Source organism: Spea bombifrons, chromosome 5 (assembly GCF_027358695.1).
Source record: "Spea bombifrons isolate aSpeBom1 chromosome 5, aSpeBom1.2.pri, whole genome shotgun sequence".
Lineage (NCBI taxonomy): Eukaryota > Metazoa > Chordata > Amphibia > Anura > Pelobatidae > Spea > Spea bombifrons.
The window spans coordinates 18,347,427-18,366,372 of record NC_071091.1 but is presented as its reverse complement, the minus strand read 5'-3'; the positions used below and the strand labels follow the sequence as shown (position 1 = coordinate 18,366,372).

The 18,946-nt window shown below is 35.1% G+C and overlaps 1 protein-coding gene across 1 annotated transcript in view; it reads right to left on the bottom strand.

Annotated features, from left to right (window-relative positions):
• Positions 1–8,616: 8,616 nt before the first annotated feature.
• The window catches only part of NXPH1 (neurexophilin 1), a 138,618-nt gene continuing 128,288 nt past the window's right edge, over positions 8,617–18,946 (bottom strand). The window contains exon 2 of the mRNA XM_053468336.1: positions 8,617–9,703. Within this exon, the coding sequence (XP_053324311.1) occupies positions 8,942–9,703 (762 nt within the window). The 3' untranslated portion in view covers positions 8,617–8,941. The remainder of the gene's footprint in view (positions 9,704–18,946) is intronic.

Below are 18,946 nucleotides of genomic sequence, written 5' to 3'. Positions count from 1 at the left end.
ATAAATTTTATGTTATTGTTGCCACCCAGCACATTGAGATTAATCGTGGAGATAATGGACCTGGTTCAATGACCAGTTTAGTTTCTAGACTTTGGGGGGAAAAAAGAATGAGCTTTAGTGATTCAACTACCAGGGCACGTAATCAAGTAACATGCGCTAATCACTCAACCTGGTGTACCTGTTTAGAAAACAATTTCCTCTCAACAAAAGCTAGTTTCAATTAACAATCAAAACTTCTAAGTGGATCAAAGAAAACCCCTGGGCAGCAAATAGAAACCAAATTAATTAAACCATTTAGGTTTAATTAAACTGAACTAGCCATAAAAAGTATCTAGATCCTTTTTTTTGTGGTTTTTTTTTGTTACTTTACCCCCTCACCCCAATGGGCAGGAGGTGTGGAAGAAACACAGATACTACCCAAAGGGGACAGGGTAGGAAGTGCAGTTGAAGCAAACAACTTACTTACTAGTGAATACTGTATGTGACTTGTGTTGCAAGTGTTCAGATTAAGGCTTAACCTCACATAAACTGATCACTTGGCTTCTTAGTCAATAGACCTAAATGTCTCACAAAAGCTATTAAAAGTATATCCATATCTCACTCAGCTTGTGAGATGTTCTCCTCTGCTCCTCTGCTTTCCTTAGATGTCATCTTGTTTGTAAGGTGTTTCCTACAGACAATAGCTTCCCATGTTATCTGTACATGTGTCTTTTGCTTACATTGTTTCCTGCAAGTTAGCTGAGGTATAACGCAACATACTGCTCCTCAAGAAATCTGTTCTTTTAGCTTCATATTTGCTATGTATATGTTACCTTTAATGCATTGGCCATCATTACTCTATCTTTGTTGTATTTATATATTTCGTTTTTTCTTATCCTCATTACTATTTTTTTTCAAACATTGGCTACTTATTCCTTTATTTCACTATTGATACTTAATTGATATCAGTCCCATGCATCAATTTACCCTATTTAATGTATTATTATTGTATTTGTCCATGGATGATGGATTTCCCCAACATCCATGACACTGGCTTCAGAACATATGGCTTTAATGCAATTTTACAACATGGCAGGAGGCCCTGAACAACTTACCATATAAGGAACCTCCCACATGAACAGTTCCTCTTTCTTTCCTCTTCCTCTGCTGCACACGTCAATACAGCACACGTCAGAGTATTGGGCTCCTGAAGACTTTCGAATTTAGTTTATGTTATACTCTGTATTTTTGTGTGTCCAGCTCTTTTTTTTGTTTCCCACCTGATTTTTGATTGATCTGTTTATCAATGTATCTCCTAATTTTTCCTTCTATTTCTATTTTTTCATTGGTTATCAGTTTCTCTGTTGTATTTACTAGTTTTGCCTTTCCTCGTTTTTGTTTCTTAGTATTGTCACCCCTGCTTCTGGCAGTTTTTTCTTCTGTTATTTATATTTTCTGTCCTTTGGACCATCTGTTCAGGCCTTCCTTCTTCTGTGTGGCTTTTCCTCCATGCTGTTTTTCTGTGCAGTGGTCATGTTGTTGGAGTCCTTTTTGTTGGAGTCTGTTTTGTTGTATCTTGTATTATGGCGGCCATTTTGGATCTCGTTTAGCACAAGATTTTGTCAGAGCTCATTTTTGTTGTTTTCAGTGTCACTGCAGCCAGTCTGGTAATATTAAAATTAGAACTACACTAAAGCAAACAATCTTCAATTGTCACTTGATAGTGGAGATTTTGTTATGTCAGGATCCCAGTTCCAGGCAACTAATGGAGGATTCAGTCTCTAAGTCTATTTCTTAGGCCATACATTCTGCCATAAATCTGTTAATTAAACCAATTTGTTCTTGTCACTGAAGATTAGGTTCATGCTCTGATTCTTTCCTCTTGTCCACATGTCTCCTTGATCTGATCCCTTCTCAACTTACTCAGTCTCTCTTATCTAATCTTATCCCTAGTAGCTCATGTTTTCAACTTCTCCTTCTCCATCAAGCATGCTACCATAACTCCTATCTTGAAAAAGTCCTCCTAGGACTTGACTGATCTGTCCAAGTACTGCCTCATCCTTCTACTTTCTCTCACTTCTGGAAATAATTCTTTACACCTAACTAACTAAGGTTCTTAACTCCAGCTCCTTACTTCAATCTGGATTCTGCTCTAAACATTCTACTGAGACGTTTGCTGATGACCTACTCACTGCTAAATCCAAGGGCCACTACTCTATGCTAATCCTACTGGACCTTTCTGCTGCTTTTTACACTGTGATTACCCTCTTCACTGTCAAACTAATTACAATATTGATATCTGGCTGAATGCGCGCTTCAGGATAAATTTCAAAATCCTGGCTGTTACCTCACTCATCTCTAAATACATGCATTCCTAAAAACTTAACCCCCTTTCTCCAATATTCCTTAGCTTATCTTTCGTTCAATCTTTTTTTATCTTTCAATTGGATGTCAGCATTGGATGAAGATAGAAAGTTTGGGTTTGAAACTGCTGTGGTCACCCAAACCTCCAAAGACTTATTCAGAAATCTTTCAGAGATTTACTGTATGTTACCTAAAAATAATTATTTGGTACCATTTTACCACCTAGACCATCAACATGGATATCATGAGGAGACAAGTGTTTGCTCTTTCCTTCCTTTTCTCGGAAAAGTGGATGGCACACTTATCATGTTTTTCCTGTTTTGGCATTCAATTACTTCCAATGGGTTCTTCAAAATACCAGAAGGTACCTCACAGATTTTTTAGCACTTCAGTACAGCAAACCATGCCTTAATTATTTTATTTCAACACACTAGAAACATCTTTATTAAATCAGTTGAAGAAACAAAGGTTTGGGAGGTTCCAATATCTCCTTGAACAATCTACTACTAGTAAACAAAAAGAATGTTGGCTTAACACTAGTCATAAATCTTCAGGAGCTGCATTATTTGGTATGTTATCAGCATTTCAAAATAGAAGACATTCATTGTTTTAGAATCCTTCTCATATCTTTAGATTAGAGGGCCAATGAAGAAATCAAAGATGCTTACTTAATAGTTCCTATGTCCTCACTTCATCAACCAGTATGTCCTTATCTTTAGTCTTTATTTAACTGGAAAAGAAGGATCAGTTTGCTTGTCTTTTGTTCAGTCTTTTTTCAGCATAGTGCTTTACAAAACAAATAAATCCAATTGTATCCATTGGAAGGAGCATAGGTGTGTGAGTAATCATATATCTGGACAACTGAAATTCATGGTAACTTTAATAAATATTTCTTTACAGCTACCCAAATTAAAATCTATCAAGAATGAGATCCAGATGATTCTGAACAGGAAAATTATATCTTTAAGACCCCAGCCAAGAGTAGTGGGATGTTTTTGTCATCCTTCCTTAGTCTTCTCCATTACAGAGTTTTACAGTTGGCCAACTATGTATGTGAATATGAATGAAAATAAATTGTTGGTTTAACCATGTTCACATCTGGTACTACAAATGTATCTTCGCCCCATCTGTAGACTCAATTGTAGAATCAGATGCAAGTCAGCTGGGGTGTCCACTGTGGTTATGTAACAACGCATGGCAAGTGGTCCCTAGGATAGTGCAATCTACACTCCAATTGTTTGTAATACTTAGTTGACTTTTTCCCTTTAACATGTTTTACCGCAAAGTCAATTGCTGGGCTCATTTCAGGATGGAATCCAGAATGGAGTCAATGCTTCAGCTTACAGCTATTTAAATTACCTAGGTGGCACCAAATTTGAAGAATTTGGTGAAAGCCTTTTAACATTAATGCATTGATCACTGAATCAGTCCTCAGGCAGCATATGATAATAGACTGGAATGCCATATACTTAACATATACCATAGATTGGAAGCTTAATGGGTTAGTCTTTCATTAAATTATAACCATGTGGGGACCCTTAGTTGTGGACATTTTTGTTTCTAATTTAAATCAGTAATTACCAAAGTAATTCATTTGGAGAATAGATTCATAAACAGCTGCAACACATTTTTATGGAACTCTTCAACAATAAGAAACGATGTGTTATCACCTTTTCCAATGATCTTAAGGGTGTTGTGGTCTTACAAATAACTGTAATGGTAACTCCATACTGGATGACTTAAACATGGCTTCCAATACTTCTGAACAATGGATTTTCTGCTGTTGATTCAATCATTTCCAGAGACATTAATGAATGTTAGGCAACCCCTATCCCCTGAAGCAACTAGACAAGATTTCATTGATAGCTCATCTTGAGTCTCCCCTCCAGAGTGGAAAACTATTCAAATCGATTACTAACTTGTTATCAAATGTCAGGTCTTCAGGTACCAAGTAAACAGCCTGTAGACTATGGTCTAATTGATGCGTGAAATGGAATTAGCATCAAACACATACAAATATACAAGTTATTGCAAATTTTGTACCACACTTTTCAAACTTGGTAGAGCCTATGTTACTATAATTCTAATCTTAATTAGAATTTGTGTAAGACGTCCATATAAACAAATCTCCAGTTCCAAAGTATTAAATAACATGAGTTACAAAAGTTCTCCAGATTTTTTTTCTGAATGGCCAGTTAATGATACGTTTTCTTTTAAACAATTATTTACAAAACACATTAACTTGTTATATTTAGTTCATATTTTTTTATCTGCCAACTTTGGATGGAAATAAAAATATTTTGGACCAAATAACCACCATCAGCTCAGTGTAGTTAATTGTCCTCTACTCTAAGGTTATCATCTAATTCTCAGTTAATAATTTAATTTCAGTTTCTACCACCACTCTATCTAGTTGGGTTTGTCCTTGTAGTATTGTAGTTTTAAATTGGTATAATGGGAGTATCTGGTCTACAAAAATGTTAGCAGATTTTGTTATTGTAATGAAGGTCAAGATGTTATGAAGGATAAGAGGTGAGTATATAATATAATATTGACTTCACATCACCATTTTAGCAAAACCTACAAATTGTATTTACATTCGATCTTTGACTAAAGGATACGTTTGTTTTTTCTGATCAGACATATTGTTTTTACTATATTTTATATGACCAGAATAAAAAGAAGCTTCCTGACATCTGAAAACCAAACATCTGAAAGTACACAAGGGCTATACTATAAAAACCAAACAGGCAAATACAACTGATCACTGAAAAAAATAGTGTTATCTTTAACTTCTGTTAAAGATAACACTATTTTTTTCAGTGATCAGTTGTATTTGCCTGTTTGGTTTTTATAGTATAGCCCTTGTGTATAGTATAGCCCTTGTGTAAAAAAGTACAAAGTGTGGATCTTTACATTATTCCAAAAGAAAAAAATTGTCTATTTACATTATCAACCTAAACTGGACGTATCCTGTTAAAGGGGTAGTTTTCATGGTAGATGTACCTTGAACCCCTTATCAGCCACTATAGCCTTGAGCTCTATACAAAAGACCTCTCCAAAAAAACGCTTCCTCTCTCTCATGTCTACATCATCTGCTACTGAAAGTGCTGAGTTATGACGCAGACCACGAACAAGGAAGCATTTGTGGAAAGATCTGTGCTGGCTGCAGCCTAGACCTCCATCTAGCATCCAGGTACAGAGGGGGAGGGGGAAAACATGCTAATACTTATTCTAAACTAATATTGAAGGGTGTTGTTTTCTGTTGTAGATCTCATGTACACTATATGACCAAAATTATGTGGAGACATGACCATCATACCCATATGAGCTTGTTGGACATCTCGTTTCAAAACCATGGGTATTAATATGAAGTTGCCCTTCCCCCTTGAGTTTATTACAGCTTCCACTCTTCCAGGAAAAGCTTTCCATAAGATTTTGAAGTGTGCGTGTTGGAATCAGCCAAAGTAGCATTGTATAAGGTCGGTGACGTTGGATAAGAAGGCCTGGCTCGCAATCAATGTTCCAATTCATTCCAAAGGTGTTCAGTGGGGTTAAGGTCAGGGCTCTGTGCAGTTCTTCTACACTAAACTCATAAAACGATGTCTTTATGGACCTGGCTTTATGCACAGGGGCACAGTCATGCTGGAACAGAAAAGATCTTTCCCCAAACTAGTACCACATAGTTGGCAGCATATGATTGTCTAAAATGTCTTTGTATGTTGTAGCATTAACATTACTCTAAGGGGCCCAAACCCTGAAAAACAGCCCTTTACAGTAGGCATTTATGCATTTTGGTAGGTGGCGTTCGCATGGTATCCACCAAACCCAGATTCATCTATCAGACTTCCAGACAGTGACACTTGATTCATGACTGAAGATAACAAGTTTCGTCAGCTGGTGCTTGGCATTAGTGCATAGTGAACTTCGGCTTGTGTGCAGCTGCACAGACCTGAAGACCCATTTCATGAAGATTGCAACGCACAGTGCTTGAGTTTATGATACTTCCAGAGTCTGTTTGGAACTCTATAGTGACTGATGTTACAGAGGGCAGGCAATTTGTAGGCTTCAGGTGCTTCAGCAGGTGGTGGCCCTGCTCTGTGAATGTGTGGTCAACTGCTTTGTGGCTGAATTTTTGTTGTTCCTAGATGCTTTCACTTCACAATATTAGCACTTACAGTGCAGATCTTACAAGGCAGAAATTTCGCAAACTGACTCGGGGCATAGGTGGAATGCTATAGCAGTGCCACGTTTAAAGCCACTGAGCTCTTCAGTATGACACATTCTACTGTCCATGTTTGTTAATGGAGATGGCATGCCCATGTGCTTAGTTTTATATACCTATTAGCAACGGGTGTGGCTGATACGCCTAAACTAGAAGGTTTGGTTATATAGTGTATTAATTTAAAGAAAACTGAAACTATAAGCCCCATACAATGACTTTCATATGTTTAATCCAAGACAAGCAAACCAATATAAATAAGGCATTGAACATATGTAATGTTATTTTATGAATGTACATGTTTATTCTTTTGTTCCACAATGACATTAAAATACTTTTATCACCGTCTATTGAATTTCTGGGCTACAGTTTCCTTTAATATTTTGGGTTACCGATGTTAACAATTTAATACGTTTATTACATTTTTAACCTTACATACTATTTTCATTTTTTTCCTTTTTGCAGTTAGCAGGGCATTTTATTTAATAATTTTATTTTAGCATTTCTCTATTCAAATGGATAAACAGTCCTTTATGTAATTTTAATGATGATAAGATAGCCCTAAAAATGGTACCAATAACCGTAAAATAAATCTTAAATATTATTTGTGATTTTTTTCCATAGATGAAAGATTATCCCCAAGTTCCCCCAAATGGTACCCATAAGTGTCATGACTCTATCTTGGCGTAGCATATTCTCCATGAAATTATTTGTAACCACCAAGCGATGATGTACAAATATACACTGATTTCACATTTGCATTTTTTTCCTCTGATGTACACAATCCTAGAGGAGCATATGAAGTGTCAGAATACAAATTTGTGCAATATAAATATGGCTAAGTGGCCTAGCATTCATCGAATTGCCTGAATATCTCCAAATAACACCTTGTGACATGAATGCCTTTGCACTGAATTACACAGTTTTAGCCGGCTTTCAGCTCTGTATAATTTATTTATTGTGGCTTACCCAATGTGTGTGAGAAAACGTTTCCTAAAGTATCTTTTGTATACAGCAGATTTTAAACGTTATGATGCCTAATCTTTAATGGTGCAATGGTATTTGATTTATAATAAAATAAAGACTTGTCGTTTTCTTTCTAGATGTAGCTATTTCACTCATTCCCTCTATTTTGTATTTTAATTTGATTACAACAAACGTATAACAATATTTGAATGATCCCTTTATATTTTGATAATTTATCACTTCCAGTAACTTGTTTAATACATAACACCACTAAAACAACCACTTGTAAATATTTAAATTCAACTTTATGTATTTTATTTTATATACAATTCTTCTTTTTGTCTCCAGAAATAAAATATCTAAATGCATACAGACTTCAATGTTGTATATGTTTAGCTTTCAACAATACTTTTAGCAGAATAAATGCTTTGTACATAATTATGTCCTTTTTGTAATGAAGTTTACAGCTAAGTCGATAAAATGGATTCCTCATTTCCTTGTTTGTATTTTAACCAATAACAAGCAGAGACGATAACTAGTTATATTAATAAGCTGCTCAAGGAACACTGGTTAAACTATGTACAATACAAACCATTCATACAAATGTAGACTAGGATATTGAAGTAGTTACATTATACTGTAAGAAAGATGTCAGCCACTTATAACTTACATGGTATCTGGTAGGCATTTTCTTTTTTGCTTTTTTTTTTCAGTTTATACCGTAACTTAGAATTCAGACTTTTCTTGAATATTCAAGTACTAATAGAAGCTTAAATATGCCTTTATGATATACGCCAACATGTAATTTGTAAGTGCATTTTTATCTTTAACGATGGGCTCCTTTCAAAGAACAAGTACAACCATACAAGACCTTGAATGTGCCTACTGTAATTTGTAGTTTGGTATTATAGGGTTTCTGGGCTATTGACCTCAAGAAACCTTTTACAATACCACACAGCAGTGCTCTAGCAGTGGTTTATATATTTTCCTATGGCACTCCAGGGAGGTGTTTTATCCAAGAGTATAAGACAGTATTGTGTTTCCATACTAATTAGCATCAATAGCATTTAAAGAATGGCTAATCATTTTTATTTCCTGAAAAACAGTCATGAAACATTTTACCTTAGACAATGAAGGTTGCTCAAACAAAGACCTTGATAAACAACCACTTACAATGTGTATGTTATAGATATATATATATATATATCCACAGTGACCCACATCTAGTAAATAATGTATGGAGTAGTTTGGGAAAAGTAAATTGCATCTGATAAGTTTCTCAGTATAAACATTGTGGTTGCCATTTGCAGAGTAGACACATTCCAGGCAATTGATGTGACTTTCTTCATTAAGGTTCCTGCCCGGTCACCTTTTATTCCATAGAGGTAAAGTCTTGCATACATGTTTTTGTCAACCAGAAGGGAAGTATGGAGTGTCACTGTGGTAGTTGTAATCAGGACACACCTTTTGAACTAGTTTATAATCTGTACTATAAAATGATATATAAATACAGATCACTTTAAAGGGCTTGGAGCACAACCAAGACACATGACTTTGGGTCTGCTCCTGATAACATGTTTTTGAAGGATCATAGTTGCAAAGTGTGTTCTTGGTAGCCTTGTCAACCTTTTCATATTCAATGCGACAATTAAAGGACTTAGAATCCTTTGCATCTATTACTGTTTGTTGAGCCAAGTCAAATTCCACAATTTTAGTTGGGGGAACTAAACTCACAGAGACATTTCCTTGACCAGTAGAATTGTGTCTAAAATAAACACTGAAGGTTCCATTGCCATGATCAACAATTTTTCCGGTTATCAATAAATTTAATTTCACAGTTTTGATATTGGAATGAAAATCTCCCCAGCCAAACATTTTCTTAAACTTTCCTGTCTTAACAATAGGCCGCCTTTTTGCTCTGGGACGAGGTTCTTGTAGGTCTGTGGAGTTCCTCAGCCAGTCCCAGAGCTCTTGCTCAGTATAGGGTTCTGGAGTATCATATCTCATATTCAAGGCTGTCTTATTTTCTTTGCCACGAAAAGTCTGTGAAAGGAGCCGGCTAATTGACAATTCTTTGTTGCTCTCTGTCCATATGTGCTTAAGCGTTGATATGGAACTTCCTGATTTTAAGTTTCCGAGTTTTCCACCACCAGTTGAATTTGCACATGTCACCTACAAGAATACAGAGAGAATAATATGAAACAAACATTCTATAAAATAACATATCAACAAATATAAAGTACATTTAAATAATTTAGATGAATTCTAAAGACACAATAAATGATAAGTGTTTGGGCTTGCTTTTTAATTCTTGTTTTTATAAAGAATTCCTAAATAGACTTTGGTAGCCTTAACAATACAAACATTCCATACACTAGAGTCAAAATGGTAACTGTTGACTGAAATTGACAGTGAAGCCTGAAACTGTTTTTTTCTGTATATTTTTATTAATTAAATTAATTAGCATTTTCATATTGTATTCCTTGCATTATTTAAAATAAGAAGCATCCATTGGAGCTAGAGGTCTAGAATATTAAACTAAAAGTCCGATAAAGGTCAAATGAAGTTACATATTAATTCATTTTTTGGAGAAAATAGTAAGAAGTGTGGCTATGGGGAAATAGTTTTTTATGAGACCTTGGAAGAAACCAATGAAATTTATAGTGGGAAATGGGACAGAGGGATTTGGGTCCAAAACTGGGCACTGTTCAACCTAAAAAGAGACTCTTTTTAAGTGGCAGCTTCTATAGTTGTAATAAAAACAGCATTTGCCTCACCAAAATATTCCAAAAATACAAGACAATTAAATATTTCAAAAGATAGATTTACTTCCCAAAGTTTCAGCCAATACATAAACACTTTGATGCACTCTTAAGATATTTTTTATGACAACAGCAATTAAAAATAAACAACAAAACACATAATGTCATAACTTTCATCAACTGTTTTTCATAAAACACCAACACTGACAGTAGATCCAAGACAATGCTGGACCATACACATGCCTCGTTTATCATTTTTTTTTCACTACATGCACAATTTGATATCAATATTTAAAGATATATTGTTACCAAATTTTTGAGTATTTTTAAAACAAGATTAAAGTTTATCATTACTTTTAATTTGTTTACCTTTTTAGTAATTAATCTGCCTGGCAAATAGATTTAACATACAAAGTGGGAAAATACATGTCATTTTTAAATGAATGAATTAAATTCCAACATTTTACAGGATAGCTCAATGAAGTCTCTTGAGAAAATTTAGGTTGAGATTTATTTTTGGAAACATTAGTCCTTATGATTATGAAATACAGTATATGACAGTGCTACTTGAGAGACATATGAACATTCATACAGAATGCTGATTTCCTTCCAAATCTTCACACTTAATTAACTACATCTGCATTAGAATTCATTCCAAAGCACTGTGGGGGACATGTTATCAGACCCACAAGTCATAGTATCCTGAACATCTTCGCTATGTCTAAAAGCAGCTTGGATGTAGCATACCAATTGTGAACAACAGAAACTTTTTATCAGAATATTCTACTGCTGTGAGATTGATTTACACCACAGATCATGTAATAGCCTCAAGTATTTTTTCAAATATATTCAATGCTTTTAAGATCGGTAATAACACATGGCAATGTGCCATTTAAGACCTGTCATGTTCTCATTGCTAGCATAAGGCATTTATTTCTTTGGGGCTTTAGACAATCTCAACATTTAGTACACACTGCAAGTATAGTATGAAATGTTTTACATATTATAAATGTGGCTTAATATATATATATATATATATATATATATATATATAAATATATGTGTGTGTGTTTGTACCATACTAGCCTGTAAAATGTTTCTTCTACAAATATATATTAATAATTCATATTCTCTACAAAGCATGGTAGTACTATGTATCCCAGTTACTACTTGTGGCTCAAAATAGCCAAAACCAATATGCCTCCAGCAACACAGCTTTGTTTCTTTATAGAAACATGGTCAATTGTTAATAAGCAAGATATGCAAAAGGTTCTTCAGTTTACTTATGGAAAAATTCACAAATAGCCTTTTTTTCTACAATACATAGAGCTGGCAAAATTATTAAAGATAAAAAAGCATTTTCACTGATGTTAATATTTTGATCTGCACCAAAGATCGTCTCCCCTGGAGAAGTAACTAAAAGATCACTGAAAAAGGCCTCGGCGTGGGCAGGACAAACAGGACTGAGGATAACAAGGCCATCCTGGCACTTTAAGGCTGGCGTCCGCCTAATGACGTAAGCCGTCAGCTGGAAATGACAGGCCACACGTTACGTTTTAATGCTTACATAGCATGCAGCCGGGCATATCCAGCCATCAGCCCTGTGCTGCAGCACCCAATCGCGGGAGCAGCAGATGAGATATGGCATGACCTAGGACAGCTCCCACAGTCGGATCATGTCTCCACCACATTAAAAGGAGCTGCGTGCCTTTAAGACACAGAGTGTCGTGGTATGACATCATGTTCCCAGTGCTTCCTTCTTAAGGGCGAGCAGCACCTTCGAATGCAGTCTGTGGAGGCTGTTGAAAGTGTAAATTGGCCAGTTGAGGAGATCAAAGAGTAGGCCTAGGCCAGGATATGTCACTGTACCTATAGCTTGTGCTTTTTGCTTGTCAATTAGTTGTAGATATTTTTCACCTTGTGGAAGCTGAAATCTGTATCATCATGTGATAGAGCCAACAATATCTAGTCAATTTCCTGTCCTAAAGTTCTCTCTTCTTTCTTACCCTTACAAAGACTGCCTGGACCAATCAACAGCTATCAGCAACTTAGACCAGAGATACATTATTGGAAATCAGCAAACAGGTTCCGAGAAAAGGAAAATGCATACAACAAGCTTTTCAATAAATATTTATTCTTTATAATCCTTATGTAAATATTTTTACATATATTCTAGTGTATATATTTCAGGGAATATAGGATTTCAGAAAAACATCAGATCTGCTTAAAGAAATAAATGTGCCTTTAGAGCATTTGGTTCTCTTTGATGCTCTACGCATTAGAGCTTTACTTTCAAGTTTACTACATGGTGTCTGATCCCTCATGAAAAGAGTTGCTACCTAATCTCTTATAATGGGACTTAATGCAGTACAAATGCAGGAACGATCTTCACACTCTGAGGAGAAAAATGGTGTGTGGGATGAATTAACTGTGTGTATTATGCAAATAAACAAATCTAAAACAATTTTCATACATCAATCCTTAGGGTTTATTGAAATTTAAGGCTCTTGTTCTGTTGTTCTGTACTTCATGCCAAAATTTGTCTCGATGTTTTTTGCCTTTCTTTTTCGTTTAGATAACTGATCCTGATTCAAGCAGTAAAGCAGCATTAAACACGCACTGGGCTATAAAATACAACTGATGGCTAATTCCATTCACCTGGATTAGCAATTGAAAGAAAACAATTCTAAAACGCCAGCAATGAGCCGGTTCTAGAGTATGTGTTCATCACGCTTACAGTTACTTGCTTATGCAAAACACAATTCAAAAAGAGGCACGTCCAATTAAGTCAAAGTTAAAAAGGAAATTTATACGTGTGCACGTTTTTTCCATGGTAAAGGCATATTCCAGCCAACCACAACTCATACATCTGTCAAATGCATCTTTACAAACCAAATAAACACCTGCATAACCATTACAATTTGCCTGTGATTAGCACTTTCACAAGCAAAATCACAGAGCTCCGGAAAGAAGGACAGTGCGACTGATACAGAGAGACAGGATACAGATGAAGAGAGGCACTAAAATGTTTTTGGAGAAAGAGCTGTTCAATTGACCTTACACTGCAAATACTTTTTTTAAACGTTGCACTCAACCTAGATAATACACATACAACACTTATACCTCGCTTTACTTTTTATAGAGTGTTATGTGGGAAAAAGTCTGAGTACCTTAGAGTGTGACAGAGCGGGTACGTGTGTGTGTAAAAGATGGCAGAGAGGTAGTTGATGACTGACATTGGGGTTGGTAGTGGGACAGGAGCAAGATGTAAGGTTGTGGGGCAAAGCAAACGGTGGAAGAAGAAATCCCAGGAGTGGGGCGATAGAGAAGGGGCCTGAGATGCTCCAGATGTGCCAGGCACACTAGAAGAGATGGATAAGAAGCAGTGGAAGCACTGGAAGGTGGTCATACACAACCATAGCTAATTAGGTCTCTAGGGGTTTTGCCAGTTGTGTCTCAACCACTGCCACATCATCAGGTTATACAACATTTTATGTACTTAGAGCATATGGTAAAATAGTCTTAAGTATGGCAGTGAGATGAATAAGACGGAAGATTAAAGATGCAGTACTCTGTATTAACAATAACTATTTGGGCATGCTGTGGGAGAACAACTGGAGTAGGCCATTAACATACTTTTAAAATGCCATAGTGTTATAACATAGAAAGAAAAATCTTTTCTTAATGTTTTTTTTCCAAAGAACCTATACATGAAATTATCAGAAGCCCTTACCACACTTTCAATAATTTATATGCTTGATAAGTCATATGAAAAATGAGTTGTCGACTTGCCGATGTAGTATGATTTATCTATGCTTCGTTGAAAATCAGAAATTGATTTTAAAACTTAAAGAACTGATATATGAGCCTAGCCATGTTCAGCCGCAATATAACACTTTAGTATCCTGTTAGTCTGTTTAAATAGCCAAAGTCAATTTCCTAGTGACACTTAACTTCATTACATCTATTTTTATGAGTATTAGTCTGTCTCTAAAGATAACTTGCATGCTGGATAGGTCATTTAATCTAAGCCCCGTGGGGTTTCAGATAAGGATATTCATCATTTGCAGGACAATTACCTAAGGCAATACAGATGCCTTCGAAAATAGATAAAGAGACAACTAATGCAATGCTCTATCGGATCTTTAATTTTCCAATATGTATCTTGCCTGGTGTGATAAATATGTTCATTTTTAATGTTTTTCAATATATAAAAATATGAATTTTATTTAGATTCTTTGGCATTCTGCATTTCCCTGCATTATTTTGAAATATTTTTGTTGACCCTGCTGTAATTTCCAACTTTAAATGAATAATATGTCATGAAACATTTCTGTGCTGTAATAATATTATAGTAAATAATGACCATCATTCAAGACTTAAAAGACACAGGAGCAGTAAAGTGATTGGATATGAGGGAAAGAGTGCAATAAGAGCTACAACCCCAGTGGAACTAGGGTGGGAAGGCACAATCATATGCACGATGATTCTTGCTAACTTTCTAGGCTACTTATTGTGACATCGGGGAAGCCTAGCTGCCCCCCTGGGTTTATTCTGTATTTTATTTACTTTGGAAAATTTTTATTATTTATGTTGGAAAAGTTTAAAAAAATCTGCATAAGCATGCATTGGTTAAGCATATGACTTATATATCTTAAATATAGAATAAGGACTGAACAAAGTTTAAGGTCGTTACAGCAGGGAAAGTGGGCAGACTAGATGGGCTTAATGGTTCTTGTTTGCCATCAAATTGTATATATTGTATTTATTTTAAGTGATGTGAAAAAAATGTATTTATGATTTTTTTTCCTTCAGTCAGTTATATTGCCATCAGAAGTTAAAAAATATGATTCATTGGATAGTTAAAAATAATGATTTTATGTCAGCTGTTGATTGATTTCAACCATTCAGTTTTCTCTCCAAAAATGTGAGTAGTTGGATAAAAAAAAATTGCCCCTGCACAAAAATGAGTGGAAATTTGCATATTTTACAACAGGGGAACCTTGTTCACACCTCCAAGTTTCTACCCAAGTACATGTCATGAGTGTTGTGAAATGTTGCATTGACATCAGTTGGCATAGTTCAATGTTTCTGCCCACCTTCTCTTTTGTTATTCCATAAGGACTAACCCAGCTTTTTGTATTTTTCACCTACTTCTAACTATGATGTTAACATTCCAGTAGACATAATAATATATCGATTGGAAAGAACATTCCTAATTGTAATGCTTTCAAAGAATAACTATGTATACGTAGCAATAAAGATTTATTAAGGACTGTGCCATCCAGTGCCCATAAAATAAAATAAAATATATATATATATATATATAATAACATATAATTGATTAAATGTCTGTGTGTCCTCTCATTTAGGAAATGTAGCACTTGTCACCTCAACTGACTGTATAATTTCAGTATTAATGGTCAAGCCCATTCTTCCATTTGAGTCCTAGGGCAGCTGCCCCATGTGTCCCCTCAACAGCCGCTATAGCTTGGAGGTGGAGGCAGGGCCGGCCCGACAATGGAGCCGAGTGGGGCAACCGCTCCAGGCGGCACTTTTGAAGGGGCCGCCCCAAGCCCTTTTTTTTTTTTTTTTTTTTAGGGAAAGAGAGAGAAAGGGGCGCCGAGTGGTCAGTACCCGCTCGGCGCCCCTCTCTCTCTCCTCTGCGTCGAGTCTCCCTGTTCGTTCTCGGTGCCGGTTTGTAATGCTGAGTGCCGGAAGATTTCCGGCGCTCAGCATTACAAGCCGGCACCGAGACCGAACAGGGAGACTCGCCGCAGGACTGCTGAAAGGTAAGTACAAGGGGGGGGGGCGGCAGGGACGGAGGGAGAGGAAGGGTAGATAAGGGGGGGGCGGCATTTTAAAATTCGCCTCGAAAGACATCGATGTCTCATGCAGGTATGATTGGTTAGAGTGTATGGGAGGACACTTTCCTCAGTCCCCATTAGGTATTAATCCAATTACAAAAGAAAAGTTAAGGAAATTATGAGCATTTTCATGATTCCAGACATAATGTGGTTGAGGGTTCAAGATACAGGTAAGACTTAGTTGAGCACCACCAACTAAAGGGGCACTAAAGCCGTCATAGGCATTTAAATACATAGAGCTAGGTGTCAGCTTTAAATGAATGTTGTTTGCATGCAAATACATAAAGGAAATCATGCAAATTCCCTAAAAGCATTTGCTCTTTTTCCTCGGTCTCAGCTATTTACACTGCAGTAGTTCTTGCTTTCAGACACAGAATTTGAGGCAAATATGAAAAGCCATACGTTATCATGTTATAGTTAGTTAAAGAAACTGTCAATAGCAATAGAAATGTAATGGTTACCTAGAAAATATAAATCCCATAGTACAATATGATAGCATACAAATAGTAACTCTGGGCAAAAATCATCCGGAAATTCAAACACCTTATGATATTTGAAATTACATTTCTTTATTTCAAATCAATGGAGGAACAATTTCCCTTTGCACCTGCTCCCTACAGTACTTCTAATCACGTTATGAGTAGGGAACTAAGAAATACAAAGTAATGAGTCCAAAGTGAAATTGTTTCCCTTCAGTATGCAGGATAAAAGTGACATAGTATCAAATATCTCCGACATGAAACTATATATATTTATAACTAATTTTCGGGAAATTAATACATAGCTAAATATCATACATCTTCTGTTTTACTAAACAAAAGAAAACAATTAATAACCAACATATTAGAATGTAACCATGCACATTCAAATATAGTAAATATATTTGTAAATATTATTATAAATCCTATTTATTATGCTTCAGCTTTTTTTAAAGTTGATCAGTTTTTGAACTTGTTGGTCTGGCCCTGAATAAACTGGAAATTCAATCAAACGTACCTTTGGGGCCTGGATTGCTTTTTGAAACCTTTAAACATCATTAGCACTGGAGTATTTATTAGAAAACATAAAAACATTGGAAGGTTCTTCAAACCTACACAATTTTCTCTTTCATTTCTCCTTTCTATAACTGTAATTCAAAAGATTAAAGTTATGCTAGAGGTTTACCTCTTTAGGACATTAAAAATATTTTTAAAAAATAATAAAAACATTATTAAAATAAGTACCCTGGTAGCATTTTAGTATTAAATTATGTACTGACAGGTAAAAACAATGCTTTCATTTAATAATTTGCCAAGCAAAGTACAGTATATGGACAGCATAAAAAAAAATATTTTTTATTAATATGGCCAATAAAAGAACAGCTTATTTTTAACAGTAAAATGGAACTATTTAATTAGACTAAATAGATAAATAGAAATTTAAAAAAATATTTTACGTACATTTTGAAAACCGAACTAAAGTCGCATTGTTTCTAGAATATCAAATTGTGCTTGGCATGCTTTATTTCAGCTTTGCCAAAAGAAACCCTTTTTTAGTGCACATCTCATTTGTGTATTCATTGGCAAACAGCTAATGTAACATTTAGATTAGCTCAACGCCACAACAGTTCTGATTACATTTGCATGTGTTATGGATGCATCTGGTGAAAGCAGGTCCAACTGGGGCATGCAATTGCTTCGCTGCCTGAATATGTACAGCAAGGCAATAGGGAAGCGTCACGGCACAGACATTACTCTCATCAATTTAACAGCGCAATGTTTCTTCTGTGAAATGATTCAGGAAGTACATTCAATAATAATCACACACATTTATACTTAATATTTAGTATCGTATAGCTATAAAAGGACAAAGTCATTATATGAATTTATCTCTTTTACACAATGCTATCTGTGTTAAGGGGACAGCAGGGAAAATTCGGCCTAGGCATGAAAGCAACGTCAAGTGGCCCCCGACCGTTACATATCAGACCCCCAAGAACCATGAATGTAAAATGTAAGCAATGCATTTGCGTTTACAGCATGAAATATAAAATCTAATTGGAAAATTGTGTAACTACGATAAGAAGACATTTTCCTCATTTCTATTCATGCTTATCATCAAATAGTTATATAAATACAGATAATTAACACAATGCTTAGAGGGAATTGTTTTGAAATCTAAGAAGACATGAATGATGTAGATAGCTTTAACTAACTGGCATAAGAATTACACAGTTTTATAATTAGTAAAGTTTAGAAAAAGAAGAAAACTACAAATCAATAGTTCAGCCTTTGCAAGACACTTTATTGATACAAAAAAAAAAATATGTGAGACCAAAATATTCTTCACAAGACACATAAAATGTTACATCTATTCTACAATATATTTTATATGATATATGTATATTTTGTTTCCATTATTTTAGCAATAAGTATTGTATGTATGGAAAATCTGGCAAATAAGGATATAACTATGCTACTTTTATTTTAATCACAGATAATATTATGATACTATAATATAATCATTTTATATAGATATTGTTTTGGAAAACATTTATTTAGCATTTATTAAATAGTCCAAAATAGGTTTACACAAAGAGGAATACATTACAAAGTCCCTTTGCCATTAGTAAATAAACCATTTCGATGTCCCTTCTCCAATTAGAAGACTTAATTGGAGATTTTAATTAGATATTTCCCTCAATTCATTCTATTAATAGGTCAATTACTATTCATGCTACAGCGTACTGTATTCTTTGCAGACCATGAAAAAGAAAAAAAAAAAATATATATATATATATATATATT